The sequence below is a fragment of the Zeus faber genome, assembly GCF_960531495.2.
Source record: "Zeus faber genome assembly, chromosome: 21".
Taxonomy (NCBI): domain Eukaryota; kingdom Metazoa; phylum Chordata; class Actinopteri; order Zeiformes; family Zeidae; genus Zeus; species Zeus faber.
The window spans coordinates 20215011-20239471 of NC_137208.1; the positions used below are offsets into that span (position 1 = coordinate 20215011).

Genomic DNA, 24461 nt, shown 5'->3' on the forward strand with positions numbered 1-24461 from the left:
AACCCAGTAATAAACAATACCAAAAAATCTACAATAAACGCCAGAAATATTTTACAAGAAACTTACTTTTTTTTCACAAAAAACAATATGTTGAATTGGTCAAATGAGTTTGGAGTAATCTCTATGGTTATAATGCGTCTGTATAGAAAGTCTGACACTCCCGCAGTCCCCTTCCTCCGTCACCTGAATGTTGTGACCTCTCCCCGCGCTGCAGGGCATCTCCAGGTCCAGCTGCGTATTCACCCTCCTGATCAAACAGCCTCCCATGATGATCCCCACCATGGGCTGCTCCCTCCTCTGCAATACCACCGCAACAGTGAGCGTACACATGCAACTACCTCCTAGCGTCGAACTGTGTAGTATTGTTGAATCTGACGCCAACTTACTAGATTCCTAGATCTGGGCGTTTTGGGGTCATATCGTCAACATATCAGTGTCATTCCTTTTTTCATGGCGGAGAGTAGGGATGTAACGCTATACGATTTTAAGGTTTACCGCGGTATCAAGCAACCACGGTTCCGAACCGCAAGCCTTTCCCTGTAATCCCATGCCACGATATAAATTTATGTTGCAAGATTAAAGATGTAAACTTTAATTCACCCTCACCTTCGTAGACGCGTTCCGCCATCCTTGTTTACAGCGGCAGAACTGCTTTATGCCAATATTTTATGACACTGTGCTTAAAGTTACTTGTGCCCGCATGGGAGCGAGTGAAAACAAACATGGTTGAATGGGGCTTTGGGAAATTACTCATTGGATGGATTATTACGACATTTGGCCGTCTACTACCGTGCGGCAGCAACATAAGCTGAGGTGAATTAAAGTTTGCATCTTCAACTTTGCAAATAAGTCAGATTTTGATGTATATGTCGCTTATTTTGCCTCTCCTGTGAATTTGAGAGCCCCTTCCCGTGCTGCGCTCCGTCAGAGGCTTCACCATGTGTTTTTATTTTATAATATCAACTATTTATCAATTGAATATACATAAAACAAAGGGGTACTGCAGTATTTTAGGAGATACCATACTGTGAACCTTCGTACCGTTACATCCCTAGCTGAGATGCACATTGCTGCCTTGTTGTGAGCTTGCTGAGGCTCCTGCGTGTATTTCTTATTGTAAGGAACGGATATTTTTATATGAGTTAAATCATTGGTTAAATATGTATCGTCAAAAATTTGCCAGGTATCAGAACCTCATTTGTTTGGCGAGCAGGGCTCTTATTTGTGGTCAGCATGCATTGTTTAATTACTCCATTGTTGACAATCCAAACTCCACCGTCGCACAACTTACAACTTCTGTGGCAAGGCATGTACAATTACATGGACATGCTGCTAACATTCAATTCAATTATTTCATGGCTCGGTGGATTACTCAGTTCTGATTAGTTACTGCAAGCAATCAGTTGTCGGTTATTTCTGAATAATGACTGCTGTTAATAATGACTGTTGGTAGGGGGAACTTCTCCCTGTCTGATTTCACATCCCTTGTTTCACGCCGCCTACATGCTAACACTAATACTAGCTCACAGCAATATCTTGTGTATCAGTGTTAGCTTCTTAGCAAAAGCTAAGAAACAGTTGCTGACTGTGCAACCGCACTTGGCATACTTGTTTTAAACAAGGCATACTAGTTACTCATCATTTATACCAAAAATGAATTCAAATCAATATTCGGTCTCAATGTATTCTTTTATTTAGTAAGTAGCCATGTAATTAGCTGGGAAATAAGTATAGCCTCAGAGTGATCCGCTTTGCTCTTGGGTCCTGCTCAAGCTAGGGCCACATCACATGATTGTTTTTCAATCGTGAACGACAATGGAAAGATTGAGCAGCGCACATTCAACAACTGAGAATTGCAGATTTTTTTAGTCACTTCTGCTCGCACATAACAACTGCTGTCTACAATAAGCACAAATTTAAAGATGGAGAACAGACGGACACTGTTTTGTGGTACTCCTGCCCTCAGAAGAATGTATTTCTTCTTCTTTCTCATGATATTTTGACACCAAAACAAACATACAGCTCGCCACTGTGGTCTTTTGTGCAGCGAACTTGCATCCCTGACATTATACCTTAATTAGACCCTCATGAGTTATCACAATTCCACAAGTCGCGCTTCCAGACTAAAGACTAGCCCCGATAAAATCAAACATGTTTGATTGAATGGTGACCTGGCCGATTGGGATCGTATTGAGTCTTTCGCTCACACACACACACGGCGATGACGGCTATAACTACGGCGCGACATCGATCCCGGACTACCACGACTCAGCCCAACCCAAAATCTGCCTTGAAAATCCGTTAATGTGGCCCTGGCTTTACCCTGTCCAGGGTTTTTTTTTTTTACCATAATGAACGGTCGGCTGCACAATTAATCCTTACTTACATATCACATTATCTGGGTGTCACACGTGGCAGTGCGACCGAAACAGCCTACTAGGATACTATTTAGTATGCCAAATTATTAAGTGAACGTTTTCAGGGTGTCCAAAAGCATAGTATGCAAAAAGTACCGGTGAAATATATAGTTGTGAAACTCCCAAACTGTATATCAATAAGTTACAGCTCAGCCCGACACGGGATAACACGGGATCATACGTCGCTCTTGAAGTGAATCGTCTTTGGAACGCAGCCTCTCTGTCTCTCTCTCTCTCTCTCTTTGTCTCTCTCCCTCTCTCTCTCTCTCTGTCTCTCTCTCCCTCCCTCCCTCCACCCGCAGACACCAGCGTGCTGTCAGGGCTTCTACGGTCCGGAATGCACTCCGTGTCCTGGAGGATTCCAGAACCCCTGCTCTGGCCACGGCAAGGTCAGACTCGTGCACATAAAGCGTAGCCCCGAGTTATTTATCTATCTAAAATGCCGCCGTCTCTGTGTCCTGCATCAATCAGTGTTTCGAGGGAATCGACGGTAACGGAACTTGTGTCTGCGAGACCAACTTCAGAGGCTCCCGGTGTCAGTACTGTGCCAGCCCCAACAAATATGGACCCAACTGCGACAAAAGTAAAAAACATTTTTTTATTGACTTGTGAAACTAATGATGTCAACATGCAGAGGTGGAGAGAGTATTGTCAAGTGTAACTAAGTCCTACTGGTCAAGAGGACTGGTACTGCAGAGATAAGAGTACAAGTGGCAATGACGAAAATGTACTGAGTAAGAGTATAAGATTAGTTTACTAAAATACTACTCAAGTAAGGACTCAGTTACTCAGGACCCAGTTACTTTTCTATAATGTATGGTATAATGTAATCTATATGAAAATCACACTGATAAATGCAATGAATTGAATACACCATTGTTTAAACTTCGACTAGATAAATCTTCCAAAACACACGGTACTTTTAACAATTATAAACAAGTTTTACTTATGAAGACTTGTTTGTTTATAGAGTTTCTACGAATGGATGTCAAAATTATGAAATATTAAAATTGCAAAGTGAAAAGCTTCTTTACAACACATGTTTTCCTCCCGGATTCCCAGCCTGCGATTGCATCCACGGCATGTGCGATAACCGCCCGGAGGCGGACGGGCGCTGCAAGCAGGACTCCTGCCTGCAGGGCTACACCGGACACTCCTGCGACCGCCAGACCCAGGCCTGCGGCTCCCAGATCCACTACTGCCATGCCCACGCCAACTGCGACTTCAACCAGGGGACCTTGCAGTGTGTAGAACCGCGTTGTTGCTTCACAGTGACCTGCATTCCTTGAAAAGATGGATGCATGGAATGAACAAATTTTTGTTTTTGTTTTAGGTGTGTATGTAAACTTGGTTACCAGGGGGATGGTATCACCTGCGTGGAAGGAGACCCGTGCGCCCCTCCACATCGCGGCGGCTGTAGTGGAAGCGTAAGTGAAAAGTTTCCAAACCTGCGGGGTTTAAATGTAATATTTGATGTTGAAGTAATTACCGCCGACATGGGAGTAACATGCCTCATCAAGTAGGAAAGCATCTACAAAGCTTTCAGTATATTTCAGATTTCCACTAAGTCACCACAGTCCCCATATACATGTATTTTATCTTGAATCAAAAAAGATTACATTTAGTGAGTTCAACATGTCGCATATCAAAAAGCATTACGCACACTTCAAATCCTCCCAGATACTTTGCAAACAGGCCTGTTGAGAAGTTGACTGTATTGCAGCCTCTAGAGAGATGCATTTGTTGTAATCGCTCCGAAAAAGGAAACTCAGTGAAAATCGAATAATTTCCTCCTTGAGAGATGAGGAAGCCTACTACACCAGGGGTACTCAAACGTTTTTCATCCAAAGACCCCTTACGTGAGAGAACATAAGCTGAGGACCCCCTCACGAGGTCCAAAAAAATAATTTGATATTAGTAGGGATGCACCGACTTATCGGCCATACATAGGTATCGGCCAACATTCTCCTTGTTGACTGCCATCGGCATATCGGCAAATACGATGACTTTCACCGATGGCAGTGGCCGATGTTTAACCAGTGTTTCACGCATACGTTCACACCGCAGACCAAAGTGCCCTAAATCTGATTTTTTTATGTGACTCAGATCTGGTTTTTTTTTTCATAATGGTCTGAACAGTACAAATCACATGGAATCTCATCTTTTCAATTTGGATTTGGGCCACTTTTGTAGGTTGTCCTAAATTGAATAAAGGTAAGATTTTTTGCAATGTGACATCAGTCTGTACAGTCAAAACCGGAATTCATGCGTTTTTTACGTCAATCTAGAGCAAGGGTTCCCAACCATTTTAATTATTACAGACGAGAATAAACTCGGAATTCCGCCCTCGACTTCGGGACCAGCGAGCAGAGCGAGTTGCACCGTGGCCGCCCGCCACCATTAAGCAGCGTATACAGCGCGGTGGCGAGGGAGCACCCACCCTTGATCTTGAATACTGTGTGTGTGTGTGTGTGTGTGAGTGTGTGTGTGTGTGTGTGTGTGTGTGTGTGTGTGTGTGTGTGTGTGTGTGTGTGTGTGTGTGTGTGTGTGTGTGTGTGTGTGTGTGTGTGTGTGTGTGTGTGTGTCTTTTGGGCCTTAGGGACCAATTGGGCGCAATTTGCACACATTGTGTTTTTATTTGACTAAATGTCCTTTTTGAAACAAAACCAAAAAAACACTGTGCCCATGTCTGGTTCAGTTCAAAACGTGACCGGTTCACACTGGAATCTGATATTGGCTACATTTTTTAAATAATGTGAACAGTCAAACAAAGAAATAGGATATGAGCAATAAATCCAGATTGAGCATGTGGCTTGCAGTTTGAACATAGCCATCAACTTTAGTTGGGTGGGTCGCCCAGGGTTTATTAACAGCCGCCAAAGTATATTTGGCGACCCATTTTAGCATTTTTTTATTTTTTATTTTTTTATCCGTCCCTTAAACAGAGGTGATGCTGCATTCAGGGGAACTAAGAAAACATTGGCATCGGCTATCCGCCGAATTTCACGCTTGGTGCATCCCTAGATATTAGGCCTATTTCTCACACTACTACATGTGGAAAAACATTCAAGGGAAATGTATTAGAATTATTTCTATTGCACCATTTCAAAATATAAAAACAATGTATTAAATGAACATCAAGTAGTGTAAAGAAAGGCGCAAAATTATATACGTATATAGTGGATAAAAATATTATATTTCTAAAAATGAAAAGATGTCACCCTTCAAAGGACAAGTTGTTCCCCAAACACTTTTCACAACCCCCTTGCTCAGTGCCACAGACACCATTTTGAGAATCACCGTTGGACACAATATAATCAAAATCCAACCCAGTCTACTTTTGAGATATCTCTTTCACAGACCGACAGACAGATGAGCAAACACATTGTGAAAATGGTGAAAGTAAGTAGTAAGTGTACATGTATACTAGATTGTGTCTGTCTGATCCCCGCAGGCCAAGTGTATTAAAACCGGACCGGGCACACACATATGCCAGTGTCTAACAGGCTGGATGCCGGACGGGGAGGGTTGCCAGCCTATCAACAACTGCAATGCTCCAGACCAAGGGGGCTGCCATTCCAATGCCACCTGCATCTATATAGGTCCTGGGCAGGTAAGGAGGACTCCCTTTGACATCCCAAAACCCTCCTGGGTTAACAACGCAACAGAATATGTTAATAATCATTTTAAATTTGTTCTCTGGGACCTTATAGAGCGATTGCATGTGCAAGCCGGGTTACCAAGGCAACGGCCGAGAATGTGAAGCTGCCAATCGTTGCGTTACCCAAAGTGGAAGAAGCTGTCACTACATGGTGGGTGCAGTGAGATGGTCATTAAGCTTCAAAAATTAGTAGTCAATGGGCCACTTGTTCAGTCGGGCCGCGATGACGTTAAGACTTAATTAGCCAGTTCATAGATTAAGAAATAAACCTAAATTGTGACGCTTGACCAAGAAGAGGGAAAAACATTGCGGTTAAATTGAACTGTCCCTCAATCTACAGGCCCACTGCCGTTTGTTCCCCAGCAAGTGGCGGTGCGTGTGTGATTTTGGCTATCAAGGAAATGGAGAGTTTTGCTATGGCACTGTTGAACAGGTAAGGCTCCTAAAATGATGCGGTTTTGGTCAATGTAACAAGAATATACCAGCTATAGTGATGTCGCCCGTCCATCTGTGGAACTGCAGGAAATGTCTGCGCTTCCCCAAGCCACGGAGTTCCTCAAATGGATGGCCGTGAGTAAATGCGTAGATTTGAAAAACAATAAAAAAAAAACTGCGTTCCGCTGTGAGTTTGAAACTCTGCCTTGGAATGTTCCGTCCTAGGACTTTCAGGGTCTGTCCCAGTCACTGTCTGAGCAGAACATCACTCTCCTGTTGCCCACGTCGGCGGCCATTGGCGGACTTTCCAGCGATGACGCGAGCTTCTGGACCGCCAAGGGCAACCTGATGAGCCTCCTCAGGTAACGCCTGGCAGAACTTTTGTCGCCTTTCTTCCAAGTGGTCACTCATTAGAGCGGTGATCAAAAAGGTTCTTGATGTGTCAGTGTGTCAGCATGTGTCAGCAGTGTCCCCCCAATGTAATCCAGATGACGTGCGTCTCTTCTCACATCCCCAACATTCCTTTTCTCGGCTGCCACTTTACACTTCGTAAAAGAACATGATTTGTTGTTTGACGGCTAATCAAGAAGTCCAGGTCAACATCAGATTCTTAAATTATTCGATCTTCACTTCATTTGGCAGAAACAAGCTGCAGTGACACCTCGCCTAAAACACCTTAAACACTGCCATATTTTTCCTTTATCCCCTTGTCAGGAACCATATGATCCAGGGTATCTATCCATTACCTGCCCTGCGAAACATCTCCTCTGCTGAAGTCGTGTCCCTTCTCACGACGAGGCTTTCCATTTCGACCACCAATGAAGTAAGCCACGCCGCTTTCCTTATTTGGGATGACGTAAACTTGGTTTTTGAGGCCCATAACATGACTGGTTTCTACTCTTATGGGTCCGCTGTAGTGTTTTCCCCAAATCTCCCAGTCACTACAGACACTCTGTACAGAGTTGAACCTCTGCCTATGCTTTGTTAATCCACTCAGACGACATCCATCGGCGGCGCAGCCATCACCCTTCCGAACGTGCCCGCGACCAACGGATTGATCCACATCATTGATAAGGTACAGCGCCAGTGCCTTGCACCACCCACCCCCCAGTGACCACCCCTGACCTACCAATCCGCCATCTTCCTGTCCAGGTTTTGGTGCCGGAGAGGAAGCTGAGTGACGGACTGTTGGAGGTACTCGCCCTCAGGCCTGAGTTCTCTCTATTCAGGACCTACCTGATCGTAAGTACAGACGCCGCCGCCGTGGCAACATGGCAGGTTCCAGGTTCCAATTAGCACAACCCTGTTTCTACTGCAAATGAATGGAATCAGCTGGCGCCATGCACGTATTTAGAAATAATCAAGTCTACCCATACAGGCACAGAGAGAGAAACAATGAGGTGTTTGGGCAAGCGTAGGTGATGTTTGTTGGGAGCAGACATTCCTTGATTTATGTTTTTTTTTTTCAGGAACACAACCTCACGGATGAGGTGGAACATGCAGATGAATACACAATCTTTGCTCCAACCGATGACGCTGTCAACAATTACCTCAAAAAGACGTCAGCCACCACTATGGTCAGCATGCGCCACTTATTTCTAGGCTACTATGTACACTGTATACTATATACACTATATACACTGTGTTGCTACGCTGTTGTCTGCTTTTTTTGTGTATCTGAAGCTGGCTTGGCCAAGGCTTTTTGATTTAAAGTAAATGCAAAGGAACCATCATTTCCTTTCTTTGAAACACATGTCACCCCCCCTATAGACACAAGTTTTATGGATTTTCCCTCCTTTTTCCATACACTTCCACTTTTTTTCCTGCATATACATTATATGATGGATAAGGCAATTCAAGTAAAAATGTTGAACGTGAAAGATATGTTGAAATAGTCCATTGCCATCAGTAGGGGCCGCTTTGATCACTACCCAGGTGTGTCACCATGGTTTGCTTAGTCACTAAGAGGTACAACATGAGCCTGGTTAAAAGACGTATGTATATGTACGTGACAAATAAACCTCTTGAATCTTGAATCTTTTATAGGCATACATCTAAGTCTTGCTGTAATTTTGAACTATAGATGAGCTAGCCTATTACAATATGGCCCTTCCCTGGCTTTTAAAGTCTGCCTCTGTCACTTGGTTGCCTGCAGGATGTAAACACAACGCGCTACCACATTGTGCTTTCTGAGCTGCTACTGGAGACGGATCTCCAGGCCGGCGGCTACAAAGAGACCATGCTAGGATTTTCATACCACCTGGGTATCTTCCCCAGGGATGGAAAGGTATCAATATGCTTTTTTTGGGTGGGGATTTTCAGTCCATATCCATGATGCATTGAAATCTTTCACTTCAAGTCTGAACACGGAAAAAACAGAGATTTTGTTATTATTATTATTGTTATTATTATTTTGCTCGAATATAAGTATGCTTCTTGCTCTTCTTAAGTTTATACTTGAAATAGGGAAACCGGGGCGATACGGGTGGAACTCTTCCTCCAGGATTTTGTCTTTTTTGTTTTCATTTTGCAGAGGTGTCCATTCCTTTCCCTTGTTTCTCTTCCCTCCCATTTTCTCCTCCCTTTGCTCCTCTGTAGCTGTTTGTGAACGAGGCGCAGCTGAACGTGACCAACCTAATGACTGGTAAAGGGGTGATCCACGGCCTCTCTGCCGCTCTGGAGATCACAAGGAACCGCTGTGACACCAGAAAATTCTTGGAAATTCTGGTAAAGAAAACCAATGTTTGCCAAAAGATAAACAAAAAAAAACAAAACAGATACACACTGGCCTTCATTCATGCTGTGCCGCTACTGAGGGATCAATCAGTCAAACTCAAGTTGAATATTCAAAAACACCTTTTTCTTTGTCATTGGAAAGGGACCCTGCCAGAATTGCTTTTTCCCAAGTGGCAAGATTTGTCCAAGTGGAACGATCCGAAAGGTAAAGGGATTTCTGATCGATGTGCCCCAAGACTTTTTCAAGCACGTCTTCTATCGGAGTTGTCGTTTTTACTCTTTATTTTGGTCTGTATTTGCAGTTGGGTGAGAAAAAGCGCAAATGCGTGGTCAGCATGAACCTTGATGGCGAGAGGATGCACCACATTGGCTGCAAGTACATCTGCCTCAAAGCCGTCATCGTAAGGGAAATTCATTCTTCGAAAATGTGTTGCTTCTGCTTAACCCATTTTGCTTGGGCACTTTAAGACTAGAACAGAACTAAAACATTTGACTGTATATGTTCCTAAGCCTCAACATAATATACTGTACAGAGGGTACAATGTGTGTACCCTATCGTCGATATAAGTCCATTTAATGCTGCTTACTTTTACCAGAAGCTTTCGCTGTTTTTTCAAGTACCATCACAAACATCGAACTTCTCCAATCCAGCGCGTTAAATATTTGGATATCATTCACACAGTGGGCAAAAGTAAAAACGCAAGTTTTCTTTCAGTGCGTAAATTATGATACAGGTTCTCCCCACTTAATGACCTACCTGTTTAACGACCGTTCAGACTTACGACCAGCTCTCTGACCAATCTGTATTGTACGCTGAGTAGAATACCGCAGCATGCGTGGTGTGTGCAAGGCGTCTCAGCATCAAGCATCTCATCGCGCATCACCCTTTATACACTATATATAAACAATATATACTATATACACTATATATACTGTGTATACTGTATACACTATGTATACTGTATACACTATGTATACTGTATACACTGTATACACTATATATACTGTATACACTATATATACTATATATAGACATATATACTGTATACATCTCATCGCATCACTGTTCTCAGTGATGGTCCTGCAGTCTGTCAGTATTCACTACACTAGCGTCGGCAATGATACACCCCCTTACCGTGAAATAACACGGGTCCTCGCTCTTCGACCAATTCACTTAACGACCTGGTCCTAGGAATGGAACTCAGTCGTTAAGTGAGGAGTAAAATCTCTTTTGACCAAAGTCATTGGGAGTGGCCATCAAGATGCTGTTATTTCTTTAGAACGAGTGTGTTTTTATGACAAATCTCGAGGCCTGCCTACATTTAACATCTGCTGACATTTTTTTTACTTGCTAGCTAGAAGTGAAAAATAGTCCATACATCAACCCGACAACATTGCACGACTGGGTCGTCTTCTGGATAAACTTGCATGGGGGCATTTAAGATAAAATAAAAAAGCATTTTTTTTAATCCCCAAGGAGAAATTCAGCCTAATTCATATTTGAACCGCTTCATATTTTCAATCAGAAGTATGATTTTTCGAGATTCGGGATTGTGATTACAACAGAAACTCAAAGTTGACCAACAGAACGAGACAGAATGGGAACACAGCAACTACAGGTCAGCTACCCGTCAAAGCGACTGGTGGAGAGCAGAGTGAAAACTAAAAATTGAAATAAAGGGTCGCCTCGCAGACACGCCGGTGCTGTGACGGCTTCTTTGGGGAGCACTGCGAGCCGTGTCCGGGACCCAGGGGCCGGCCGTGCTCCGGAAACGGGGCGTGCGGCGACGGGATCGACGGCACGGGCGTCTGCAGCTGCAACGAGGGCTTCAATGGAACGGCCTGCGAGACCTGCCGACCCGGAAAGTACAGCGTGTACTGCGACCAAGGTACCGGACGTGCGATCGAAACATCAAAGTAACTCCATTCGTGATTTTGGTGACTACTGCTGCTTTAATATGTTGTTTACACCCAAGAACATTAGTAAAAGTCATGTAGTGATATGGATATGATCACCGGTCATAGTCTATGAAGTTCAGAAAATGGTACATCACTGCAATGCAGACTTGAATTCAACATTTTACGATATAACAATATAACAATAACCTGAATCCCAGACGATCGGAGACATTGTTGATATTATATCAATGTTGGGTTTTCGTTGTTTTTTTTGCTTACTTTTCCTTCCCAGAGTGTGCGTGTAAGAACGGCCGATGTAGCGAGGGGCCTGAGGGGGACGGGACGTGCGAGTGCGACGTCGGCTGGAGAGGCATCTTCTGTGATCAGAGTACGTCAAATCAATCGGGGTATCGAACGGCTATCGACTCTTTGATTTGATGCCTCGGTGGACAGTTGGCCTTCAGTCAGCTAAAATGCAAGCATGACATTTTGACTGCGAAAAGTACTTGAGAGAAAATGAACACCTTGTCCTTTCGGTGAAGATTCTGCCTGAACTGCTGTCTCAGTTTATAATACAGCACCTGTTGCAGGTTGAAATGGCATAAAACATACCATGAACAATTTATTTCATGTTCCTACGATCACTAAGTATGTGAGTAAATACAGCGACGGCTTCTCAGACATGCTACAATCGGTCATGTAGCCGAGCCACTTCCTTTTAGCATATTAGCGCTGAGACTTTAGCTGCGATGCGCTTGCCACCCTAATGTGCAGTGTGTGCACCTTGCATCCTGCAATATTGCGGAATGCAACGTGGCGGGGATGAAGTTTGTAGGCCATGTACTCTCCACATACTATTTAATGCACGCATCGGTTTTGAGAGATACCAAACACTAATGCTCGCACTCCATTTTGGACGCAGCATCAATCTCCTTGGAAAACAATCAATCTGAGATGCGGCACCTGACTTTAATCATAGAAAGTATCAGAAAAAGTATTGTTTAGGGTTACCTGCTGTCAAGGTATTGGTATCGATATCTTATATTTTATCGTAATCGACTAGCATGCAATATTTGCTTATACTGTAAGTTAGCTTGACTGAGTTGAGCTGTGTCTGCTCCGTTGCAGAGATCGAATCCAAAGCGGACGAGCTGTGCGGGTTGCAGAAGTGCCACACCAGCGCAAAGTAGGTGGTTCATCCAGGCTGGTCTCAGTGTTATTGAAAACTAGCCCTTTTTATTAACCTTTTTTTTATTTATTTTTTTGGTGTAAGTTGCGCAATCAAACCGTCCGGGACGCAGTGTATCTGCGCGGCAGGATTTGAGGGCAACGGTACTTATTGCAAAGGTACATTTATACAAAAATAAATACATTAACTGTTGTTCATGTAATTATGTTATTTAAGGCTCACAATAATGTGTCATCCTCACAATTTGGTTCAATCGGCCATCTCTAGAACACATTTCTGTTAAAAAAAGAGTGGTTTTTAATAGCTTGATGTCATTCAATGGATCTTTGTTTACGTTGCAGCCAAAGACCCTTGTGTGGTGAAGAACGGAGGCTGCAGTCTGAACGCGGTGTGCAAGAGAACGCAGCCGGGACGTAGGATGTGCGTGTGCAACCCAGGATATGCCGGAGACGGCTTGGTGTGTCTGGGTAAGGAACGCTCCTGAAGTGGAGGAAATTAAAAATTTGTGATTTTTTTTTATTATTACGAGCAGCTTGTAGTCACATATTTAAAGAGTCGCTTTTATGGTTTTGTCGTTGATCAAACGTTGGGTCAGCCGAATAGTACCGAGCTCTTTCTTTTCCAGAGATAAACCCCTGTCTGCAAGGAAATGGGGGTTGCCAGGCCAATTCAGACTGTATTCACACTGGACCTAACAAAGTAAGTCCCTTTGTATCCTGTTTGTCATAATAAGGTTTAATCACCAAGTGTGCATCTACCTATACTAGGGCTGCAGATATTCCTTTATAATCACATAAAAAATGTTATGCTTTGTTATTTTTTATATTCGAACATAAAAACAAATTCCAATGCTCGAGCTTAGTACTGTGGCAGGGGGTGGGGTTCCGCACGGTCAGAGCGATCCTTTCTCCAAACAAAGCAAATAAAACTCTAGATGTATTTAATTTACTCCGTTTCCTGCTGCTGCTCCGCCAAGGAGAAGATCGCAGATCGCTCCTGAAAAAGAATCCCACACGCGTTCTCATGGTCCAGTGGCAAATGTCACGAGCCGGTGGTTGGGGACCTCTGCACTACAGGACATTCCATTGTTGATGGTGGGGTTTATTTCCCACTTTCAACGTCGCATCCGTGGAATTACGGGCCATTCTGGTCAAAGGTGGCGAGGCGTGCTCTCTCTGCGCGGACTTGCACGCGCAACGATGGCGGGAGTGTTTCTCTTTAATGTGCGTTGAGTGTGCAACAAACTGGATGAACTTATATTGAACTTTATTGCTCATCACATGTGAATTGATTCGCCAACGTGAGCCAAAACATTTATGATCAATTATTTATTTATAAAATTAATACACAATGGATTAATACAATGGAAATTTCAGCATTTGAATAGTTCATTTTGTAATATTCCAATTATTTTCAAATTTTGAATTTTGTTCTTGCAGCCCTTATGTACACAGTGTGTGTGTGTGTGTGTGTGTGTGTGTGTATGTATGTATGTGTATATGTATATATAGTAGTGTTGCAGATTTTCTTCCAGTTTTTTCCCTCTTACACTGAGGTTTGTAATCATTTATGGGTATCAGGCTCATGTTAAGGTTCAAAGTAAGAGATCTAGTTCACATCCCAGCTTAAAGCTAATGTAATCGGGAACACGCTGTATTAGATCGACTGAGTCAAATTCAACATTCAAGTCCAAAAGGTGTGAGTTTGTTTGGAACAGCTGAGTCCCAACAACCGTTTGCATTGAAAACGTAAATTAACAAGGTGTAATTATTTCGATGACACTCATATGAGGTGGGTACGGGGTGAGTTTGTGATATCGATAAAGCGGTGTTAAATCTCCGCTCCCATCCAGCTTCATTGGAGAAAGGCCCGCGGAGGCGCCTTCGTGACGTGATCTAGACAGGATTTTCATCCCAAACTCTCTTTCTCCAGACATTGTGTGTTTGCAGTCACGGCTACTCGCCAGTCGGACAGAACTGCACGATGACCAACCTGTGTCGGAAGGTGGGATGCCGCACACACTGACATGAAACATCATTGCATACATACGTCCTTAAAGTCAGAATGACACTTTAAGCCTTAATAGACTTAAATTTCAATTTATGAGGTCTTCATTTCAATCATAAACATTCATTGTTATGTATCTGTGTACCTATATTTGTCAAAATCTGTCATTCTACATCAACATTTCTGTTATAAAACCCAAGGCCTAGTACATACTTACCTGCTACACCTACCGGTTCTAGATTAACCCAACTCACTCTATACTTACCAGTAGAGAGAAATCCAAGAAAAGCCTTGCACTTATCTGTCCAAAGTGCTATGGGAAAAAAGTACCGGCTAGATTTGTGACATTAGCTAATCACTTCCCTTGCTATCCGACCTGAGGAAACTTTGTCCAAAATGTGTCTGAAAAAGTATTATACCTAAAGCTACCTGCCGCTTATGCTGTCATTAGAAAAACGGGGAATGCCACAGGTTTGCCAAGTGTAACATGACCGGTCCGGGTGATCGGAGCTGCACCTGTAACCTCGGCTACATCGGCGACGGCATCACCTGCAAAGGCACCGTGGGAAAGGTGAGGCTGGTACACCTTGACCACTCTCAAATACCAAATATATATTTTAAATGGCTGACACAGGTGCCCTTTGGTCATCACCACTGCTCACTCTCCACAGGCACTGGCTCTCCGGGAATCAGGGGATTTCTATATTTCCATAATAGTAAGTGATGGTCATGTTAAATATCTTTGTGTGTGTGTGTGTGTGTGTGTGTGTGTGTGTGTGTGTGTGTGTGTGTGTGTGTGTGTGTGTGTGTGTGTGTGTGTGTGTGTGTGTGTGTGTGTGTGTGTGTGTGTGTCAAGTGACCACAAGTATATCTGATAGGTGGAATTTACGGATAAATTTATATATTTATTTTTAGATATCTGGCATCTCCCTCAATGGTCGAGGCCCGTTTACCGTCTTCGCTCCGACCTCCGAGGCATTTTCCAAGGACCGGTTGGCCCCTCTCAGGGTAAGAAATGGCTTCATATATACTGTATATAGTACATAGACCAATCAGTCAAAACATTAGAACCACCTGCCTAATATTGTGTAGGTCCTCCTCTTGCCGCCAAAACAACTCCGACCCATTAAGGCATGGACTCCCCAAGACCTCTGAAGGTGTCCTGTGTCACCAAGACTTTAGCAGCAGATCCTTTAGGTCCTGTAATATTGTTTTTACACCAAGATTTTAGGCTTTACCCGGGTTTTTTAAACCCGGGTTTTTAAATCCGGGTAAACCCGCTAGTTTTAGGCGATTGACGCCTTTCCCATTGCCAGGAGAAAAGGCATTCGTTTTTTTTCTGGTGTGTGACATTCGACATCACGAATACGCTGGAAAAGGGGCGTGTGATGTTTCCAGTGACTGGGAACAAAACAGCAGAGGAGACAGCAACTTAAACAAACAACGACATAAAAAAAGGATTTTGAGCTGTTTGGAAGAATTGGATCATTCATGAACGACCCAACACTACAGCAGAGGCAGCATGGAGTATGCATGCGGCCGGTGCGCACGCCGGTCCTTCGGCGCCGGGGAGTGGAGACGCTCCTACAGTTCAGAGACAGGCTTGGGGTGGTGCTGGAGTGGCTCAGAGCCCGGCGGGAAGCGTGGGGGTTCTCCGCTGTGCTCCCCGCACTCAAAACATTTCATGCTCCGGCATGCGGGGAGAAAATCAACTTCTGATATTGATTTTAGATTCCAATTTGGATATCAAATGATTGAATGATAAACGACATTCCTGTCTATTAACGCGCCAACGTCTGGAACTTAAACACGTGTCGCATGGCGCCGGTAAAGGGGCCAAAATTAGCGGGGCGACCCGGTCCCCGACCCGGTCCTGTTCACATCAGAGCTGGAGGTTGAGCCCATAAAAACCTGTCTACTGCAGGGTTTCAGCAGGGACTGAACCTCGGGTGTTACCTTTGCCACTGACGACAAATGCCGGATGTTACAGGGTGTTTCGCGCAGTGGGAAATGAGTCCAAGCTGCAAGGTGGGGCCCCTGTGGATCAGGCTTCTTGTTCCAGCGCATCCCACAGATACTTGATTGTTTGGAGATCTGGGGAATTCGGAGGCCAAGTCAAACCATAATTGAACAACTTTTGCAATGTTGCAGTGTGCATTATCCGGCTGAAAGGGGCCACTGCCATCAGGGAATACCGTTGCCGTGAGGGTTTTTTTTTTTTTTTTTTTAAACAAATCAGAATTATTTTTTATTATTTTCATACTTACATTTCCATCGTCTGCAGTATCTTCACGGACAGTTGGTATTTATTCCTCTTTCTTTTAAAAGTCTTACTTTACTTTCTACTGAAGCCCACCCTAAGGAAGGGGTTGGCTGCAAATGTGAACAGCTCGTTTCAGGACATTGTATGTTAGTTTATAAATAAAAAATATTCATTGCATCAGTTTTGAAAGCATCCTCACTTTATAGCATTTTTTCACAAGTGCCTTAAACATTTGCAAAGCACTGTGTATATATATGTTTATCTTTTGCAAATGAGCTGTAGAGTTATTTGAATTCTCCCCCTCTAGATGAAAGAGCTGCTGTTGAAACGTAACAGGGAGATGTATAGCAACATCCTTCGAAACCACATTGTGATGTGCCACACCCTCCTGGCCAGCGATCTGGCCACACCCAGGAACCTGACGACGCTGGCGGGCGAGGTGCTCACCACCAGATTGTCTCAGGTGACCGACTAAATTTGGGCTTTATTTCATCAATGGTTGGGGGGGTGGTTGAGGCCGAATCAAGAATGCACCGGCGTGGCGCACTCAGATTGAGTCGGCCTTGGATACTTGAATTCTTTTTGCTGAGACACTTTTCTACCTTCAGCAAATTGTAAGTTATGCAATCTGGCATCGCATTATGTGAAGGATAATGGGCAGCCAGCTGGTCATTATTAATCTTTTTTTTTTTTCAGCTATGTCTACTTTTAGCATGCACAGCGCTTAAAATAGTCCACAAACTAACGGTCAACTTTTCACCATACAAACAAAAACTTTTCCTCCATATCCGACAAATCTATAGATTTCCTGTTATTAATGTGAAATTGGACATCCATTCATCTCTTCAAGTGGTCATGGTAGTTTCTATGTACTGTAGCATCACAATATGTCGCTACTAGTTAGCCTTTGCATGTAGGCAGATTGATAGGAGGGACATGAATTCAGGCAGGGAGGGGTGGTTGGAGAGACAAACAGCGGCCATAATTCAGACATTACTGAATAATATGTATAATAGTATAACCACTTATTGCCGTTATCGACCATAAGAAGCAAGTATTCCACAGAGCCGTATAATAACTGTAAGTTTCCCCGGATCCTTGAAAATGTCAAGGACACATCAGGGCACATGACTTTCACATCGCAAAACGGAGATTGGGGTTGTTATTCAGAACCACGCTCCTGAAACGTTGGTTCTCGGGGATTCGTCATGTCTGCGCTCTTTTCTTTTTAATCTCGTGCTTCCAGGGCAGTATCTTCGTCAACCAGGCAAACGTGACCTACAGCGACGGCCCCAGCTCCAATGGAATTTTGCATGATATCGACACGATCCTGATGCCAGCCAGCGTGGAGAAAATGGAGAAAGTGGAAACTTACGTCCTGGTGCGTACATGAAACTCGGACACGAGCAAATCGGTAACCGATCACTATGGGATCCTCATTATCATGGCATCTTTTGTAATATTTAAAAAAATATTTCCACTTCCATAGGGAGTGCCAAGATTCTCGTAAATACATTCTTATCAGAATCAAATAATCGTATAACACATGTATGTCATATACACTAAGTGTGAAGCTGTTACTCATAATATTACTTGTGATATCATCATAATTATATTTGATTATTTGATGAATTGACATCCTATCACATTTCTGCTCACATTAGCAGCACCATAGCAACCAGTGATAAACACAGCAGATTCTCACCATCGCTAGGCTGCAGGCAAATGTGAAAGTGATATCGCCATCGTCATTGAAATTAATCTTTCTATGTAGACGGGTGACTCACCCAGCAGACCTGCTATCAAGGGCCAGGCGGAATCACTTACAAAAAGTTAGAATGAGTGAGCAGAAGCTGATTGATTTCACGCTTACTGGGCCTTTTTTAGGACCAATTTACCCGGAGCTAAGTAGTCTTAACTGTTGGCGAAACTGGAAGTAGCCTTGAGGAACTACCATCTCATTTTGGAATTTCGGCAAGTAGTGAGAGTTGGTCGATCCCTCACGGCTCCTGGTAATCCCTGAGTGTGAGGCTGTAGTCCATCAATACCTTTCTCACTCAAACTCTGACCCTCCAAACCTACCAGCTCAACCTGACGGACGTGGCAGATCGCAACGGCTACACGACTTTCTACAAACTCCTGGAGGTAAGTGGTTTCAAAAATAAAAATCATCTAGAAACAATCGTTTCCCCTTCAATTAATATGTTTAACACTGGAGATGGTGGCGGAAACATTCGCTTTAGCCTTTTTCACAACTCTTTCACACCTATTTCCGTGTCTATTTTTTCTGTTTTTCTGCCAGGACACGGGTGTGATGGACAAACTGAATAGTGTCCCAAACCAAGTGATGACCGTGTTCCTGCCTTCGGACCGGGCCATGGCCTCGCTGCCCCAGGAGCAGAAGGACTTCCTCTACAACCAGAACAACAGAGCCCAGCTGCTGGACTACCTCAAGTACCACATCCTTCCCCAGCAAAAGGTAAAAGGAGTGCGGGTTGTTGTCATTTTTCCCACTCTGATGGTCTGTGCTGAAACATTTCAAAACCAGAGGTTTGGTCGGATGTCATATTTTGCGTAAACATGCAGTTGCAAAGTGATGAGACCTCCGCCCTCAGGTATTCACCGAGGAGCTCGTCCACCTGGACTCCACCCAGACCCTCCAGGGCTCGGCGCTCTCATTCAGATGCGGAGGAATCGACAGCATAGTGAGTAGCCGCCGATTTTTTTTTTTTTTTATCGAAACAAAAAAAAAAAAAAGACGGGAGACAGGGACATGTCAGTCAACGTTCTCTATCTCGCTCGCTCGCGCATACACAGGGCGAGGTCTTCGTCAACAGCGGGAAGTGCCGGATCATCCAGAGGCACCTGCTCTTCAACGGAGGCCTGGCTTACGGCATCGACTGCATGTTGACTCCGCCCAGCGTCGGGGGGCGCTGCGACGAAAGGAAGAGCTTTGACTTCCGCGTGAGTGCTTTTTTCCTTTCTTTCTTTCTTTATTTAATCGGGGGAAAAATGACCCATTGAGAAATGTCTCTTATTCAAGGGTGACCTGGCCAAGAAAGTAGTGGCCAGTCAGTAAAAAAATGAATACTCCAATGTCCACAATGTCTAGACTGCAATAGCCTTTTTGAATGAAGTGACAGAGCTCTCTGTTGTTACGACAGCTGAACTGTGGCTCCTGCTCGTCACAGTCAACCCGCTGCCCAGAGGGAACCAGGTTAAAGGTATGTAATAGATCCATCCGTCCGTCTATCTTAGGGTCTGGATATCGTTAGTATCGTATTTGTTGTTTTTCCAACGTCATTTTTAATCCAAATCCTCGCTAGCGAAGTGCTGTTGTTACTTGGATCGACGTTGACAATGGATGTTGTGTGCAGGAGAAGTTGAAGTGTGACCAGCCGCTGGTGTCCATCACAAAGAACACTGGCTGTCAGGCCGTGTGCATGGTGGACATCTGGGAGCCAAAATGCTGCCCTGGCTACTATGGCCGCGACTGTCTGGGTAAGCAGGGACCTTTTGCTGCCCAAGGGGGTATTTTGGGAGAAAACTGGCCTAATTTTGCCTTTTTTTCAATGACTCAACAAACACTCTCCCATAAATGTTGACGTTTGAACAGAATTTTGAATGCATGTGTCAATGTCGCCAGTTAATCAAATATAAGATTAGACTATGACTTCTCAAAGTTAAATGCATTTAAGCAATACAATAGACGACAGCGCACACTGTTACGTGGCAAAATCAGATTAGGGCAAAGTGGTAAAAAAAAGTTTTATTCGTAACACATTTGGCGATCAGATTCCTCATCCTTTTTTTTTCTTTGGTCCAGTTTGTCCCGGCGGAGCAGGGGCGATGTGCAACAGCCAGGGGACTTGCGACGATGGCCACTTTGGCAACGGCACGTGCAGATGCCATGCGGGGTTCCGAGGGGACGCCTGCGAGCTGTGCGACGAGGGACACTACGGGCCCAACTGCCAGGGTGCGTGGCAGTCGCCTCTCAGCCTCGCTACTGCCGTCTCCTCTTACGTGTCATTTTGTTACCGTGCTTTTTTTTTTGTCGATGTTGCCTCCTCACAGTCTGCAACTGCCTGGAGAATGGGTCGTGCGACCAGGGCATCGAAGGGACGGGAGCCTGTTTCTGCGAGCCGGGTTGGACCGGAGTGCGCTGCGAGAGCAATCAAGGTCCGACACGCCGACATCTACTGCGTCTGAATTACTCAGGGTCAGGAATAAACAGGGCTGTTGTCCACAAAATGATGTCTCTGAAAGTCACAAAAACACCAAGGAAATAATTTGGACTCCCAGGGCCCAAAAAAACCCCCCATTGTGGGATATTGTGTGAGGATGTTGATGTTGTTTACTTGATTTCTTACTTTTATATTTGAAGTTGGTGTTATGGTGCACAGTCATGATTGTACATGATGAGAAAATATGAAAATAAACTGATTGATTGAGTTCCTGGGGACCGGATGACTTTAGCCCTGTCTTAGATGAGAAGAGAAATGTCCTCACAAAGGCCAAATTGAAAACCAATCTCAGGGGGTACAGAGTGGCTCTTGATTGAGAAAAAAAAAACAAAAAAAAAACGTAAAACCAACACTGCCAACAATCATTTCCCCCAACCCCCTCCACCTGTTCCCAGCCATGATCCCAGTGTGCACCCTGCCATGCGCTCCCAAGGCGGTGTGCCAGGAGAACAACACATGTGTGTGTAGGCCTTTCTACGAGGGCGATGGCTTCACGTGCACAGGTAAGATCCCAGTACTGTGTTTCAAATGTATTTTTATGCTGTTTGCATTCCTGATTGTTGTACTCACAATGATCTCAAAACGGCATTAATTACTCCCCATAGTGGTGGATAGGTGCGCTGTCCTAAACGGCGGCTGCGCCAGTGGTGCCAAGTGCCTCCAGAAGGGAGAGACGGTAAGCTGCACCTGCCCCAAGGGCCACAGCGGGGACGGCTTCTCCTGCCAGCCCATAGACCCCTGCGCCCAGGAGGCCAACGGGGGCTGCCACGAGCATGCCACTTGCACCTTAACGGGACCGGTGAGAAATGACGCAGGGCTTTTTTCCGATACCATCAACTAGGTCAGGGTGTTAACCCGTTGCCCAAGACAGCCGGCCAAACGGGCCAGTTAAATCAGTACAAAGGATTAGGCATAGGGTTTGACCATGGTAACGGAATAACTGCTAATCAGATGGTGGGCTAGTGAGGTAGACCTCCATCGATTCCACAGATCATTGTCTGAAGTTTGGATGTAACAACATTAAAATTTCTTCAACTACCTTCAACAAAAGTGCAAGTACACTGAGGATGAAACAGAACTGCTTTCTCCATTTGAAGTGTGCTGCCTACTTCAATGTATATTGCCAATTTTTGACTCACCAAAAGCCCTGTTCTTGGAACATACGTATAGGACAATGGGTTTTTAGAAGGAGGGACAGAGTGACACGCTTAACGCTAACCCTAACCCATATAGCCAGGAAAGACTGTCTCCCCTGTTACAGGATTGTAATACCTGCAGTGGACCAGTAGGTTCTATTTTGGGGTTCCAGTGGCTGGGCCGATCCCTTCCATTTTGATTTGACGCGTTATTATTTCAATCTGGGTTCAAATCTGTTGGTGTATTTTTGTCGACAGGGGAAAAAGAAATGCAAATGCAAGGACAACTACATTGGCGACGGTGTGACATGTGAGGCGAAAGAGCTGCCGATCAATCGCTGTCTCCAAGAAAACGGCTTGTGCCATCAAGACGCCAAGTGCACCGATCTCCACTTTGAGGGTAAAACCGCAACTTTCAACACTTACACAATACGTGAACATAAAAATGGTGGATTACATTTACTGTATGGCAAGAGTTATGGTAATTATTGTATCTACGTGTGTACCTTGACTCTCATAATCCAGACGCCACAGTTGGGGTGTTCCATGTCCGTTCAGACAAGGGTCAGTACAGGCTGAACTACACCGCTGCCAGGGAAACCTGTGCTGGGAAGGGGGGCACCATAGCCACCTACACACAGCTTTCGTACGCACAACAGGTGGGCTTTGACTTCCATTATCTCTCTCTCTGTCTCTCTCTGTCTCTCTCTGTCTCTCTCTCTCTCTCTCTCTCTCTCTCTCTCTCTCTCTCTCTCTCTCTCTCTCTCTCTCTCCCCAACCATATTTTAAAGAAAAAATACCGCTCGATCAACTCAGATCTCTGGTCACTGTAAAATCATAAAATACATGTACTATGCTGTGTGAATGTCTTTGGTCACGTGATCTTTGGCTTTACATACTTTAGCCCCACCTGAGATTCTGGTCCTCCATCCCAGATTTCTTTAACATATTTCCTTGACCTCTGCCACAGCAACTCAGTACACTGGGACTGACATGGACCTGCAGGTCAAAACCTCCAAGGGGTGGGGGTAAATGGTTTGTTTTCAAACTTACACAAGCTCTCTTTGCATTTACGTCTCCAGGCCGGCCTCAACTTATGCACTGCCAGCTGGCTGGACCAGGCCAGGGTGGCGTACCCCACCACTTACGCCAACCCCAACTGCGGTTTCGGACATGTGGGCATCGTGGACTACGGCACACGCAAAAACCTCAGCGAGACCTGGGACACCTTCTGCTACAGGGTTAAAGGTCGTTGTTAATCGCAAATTGTTAGTCATGATTATTTGCATGACAATTAATCGTCACTTAAAATGTCATGATCGTGACGGTCCTAGTGAAACAAAGCTTCTCACCGCTGAAGTGACCCTTGTCTAATCTCGCACTGCCTTGTACTGGCCCACTGCCCTTGAATAGCTGGTACAATAATAATAACTTGAGTCGTTAAATAAATTGAACCAACCCAAGCACACATGTAATGTAATTCCTTTTTATTGACGTTTTGCTGGAGTTATCAAAAAAAGCACATAGAATAGTTGTCGGAAAATATACTTGAGTAAAGTTAAACGGTTTTCACACATGAACTCCGGACAAAGTCTGGATAATCGGGTCGGGACATTGTCCGGACTTGCCCTTTCACACATGTAGCACACAACCGGAGATTGTCCGTGTCTGACTTGTTAACACTGACTGGAAATACTCTGTTGGGTTTAGGAGAGGGGCGGAACCTGGGTACATGACGCAATGACACTGCAGAGATTTACAGCACACCCAAGATGGCCGAGGAGGCTACTGACTTATCAGTGATTGTGACGTTTTGTTGCATTAATATTCCATGTTTTTAGACATATCCACAATATAAACGAAAGAGTGGAAAGAAAAATATAAAGGACAGCAGACCATTGTGTTCAATGATCTCAAAGTACTGCCTTTTTAGTGTTTTTAGTTTGGCGTTCACCTGGACCTGATTACAGCGCGCTCACAGAGCCGGTTCGTAGTTTGGTTTTTGGTTCTAAACAACCGAGTCTCGTGCTGTTCGTAGAATTTGACGGATGATCCTCACCGACAGAAGCTCCCGAATCTCATCACCTCTTCTTCTTCTTCTTCTTCTTTGTCCTCATGTTATGCCAGTAAATGACCCGTCTTCACCCTCGGCGATAAAGGCTCACTATCATGTGACTTGCGCATGATAGTGACATCAACACGTGCCACACCCGCTCCCTCGCTGTGAATTCTCCCGACAATCACCTGCTCTGTTCACACATACCACTCAATTGGACATTACACAGACTTTGTACTAGGGTGCTGGGTGGGTAGTGTGTTTAATGTCCAGTCCAACTGATTCAGACATTTGGGTTCACGTATACCTCTCCTCCAGGTTATGTCTGGATAATTTCAGGGTTGCGGTGCATGTGTGAAAGCCGCTCGAGAAGCCCCAACATGTAATTAGAGAATAAGGGATCGTTTGCAGCCAGCCA

At 44.5% G+C, this 24461-nt stretch overlaps 1 protein-coding gene across 1 annotated transcript in view; it reads left to right on the forward strand.

Annotated features, from left to right (window-relative positions):
- stab2 (stabilin 2) overlaps positions 1–24461 on the forward strand; it is a gene marked incomplete at both ends in the record, with an annotated part of 44544 nt that overhangs the window by 14786 nt on the left and 5297 nt on the right. The window contains 38 exons of the mRNA XM_080022666.1: positions 215–316; positions 2720–2806; positions 2889–3000; positions 3480–3660; positions 3751–3844; positions 5872–6030; positions 6131–6238; positions 6419–6511; positions 6739–6875; positions 7228–7336; positions 7511–7588; positions 7666–7755; positions 7983–8090; positions 8669–8800; positions 9112–9240; positions 9552–9650; positions 10943–11138; positions 11441–11536; positions 12277–12334; positions 12422–12495; positions 12679–12804; positions 12963–13036; positions 14270–14341; positions 14796–14915; positions 16915–17070; positions 17854–17988; positions 18693–18752; positions 18910–19086; positions 19223–19312; positions 19425–19571; positions 19985–20108; positions 20434–20583; positions 20682–20786; positions 21247–21354; positions 21457–21650; positions 22246–22387; positions 22513–22646; positions 23070–23235. Of these exons, the coding sequence (XP_079878792.1) occupies positions 215–316; positions 2720–2806; positions 2889–3000; positions 3480–3660; positions 3751–3844; positions 5872–6030; positions 6131–6238; positions 6419–6511; positions 6739–6875; positions 7228–7336; positions 7511–7588; positions 7666–7755; positions 7983–8090; positions 8669–8800; positions 9112–9240; positions 9552–9650; positions 10943–11138; positions 11441–11536; positions 12277–12334; positions 12422–12495; positions 12679–12804; positions 12963–13036; positions 14270–14341; positions 14796–14915; positions 16915–17070; positions 17854–17988; positions 18693–18752; positions 18910–19086; positions 19223–19312; positions 19425–19571; positions 19985–20108; positions 20434–20583; positions 20682–20786; positions 21247–21354; positions 21457–21650; positions 22246–22387; positions 22513–22646; positions 23070–23235 (4522 nt within the window). The remainder of the gene's footprint in view (positions 1–214; positions 317–2719; positions 2807–2888; positions 3001–3479; positions 3661–3750; positions 3845–5871; positions 6031–6130; positions 6239–6418; positions 6512–6738; positions 6876–7227; positions 7337–7510; positions 7589–7665; positions 7756–7982; positions 8091–8668; positions 8801–9111; positions 9241–9551; positions 9651–10942; positions 11139–11440; positions 11537–12276; positions 12335–12421; positions 12496–12678; positions 12805–12962; positions 13037–14269; positions 14342–14795; positions 14916–16914; positions 17071–17853; positions 17989–18692; positions 18753–18909; positions 19087–19222; positions 19313–19424; positions 19572–19984; positions 20109–20433; positions 20584–20681; positions 20787–21246; positions 21355–21456; positions 21651–22245; positions 22388–22512; positions 22647–23069; positions 23236–24461) is intronic.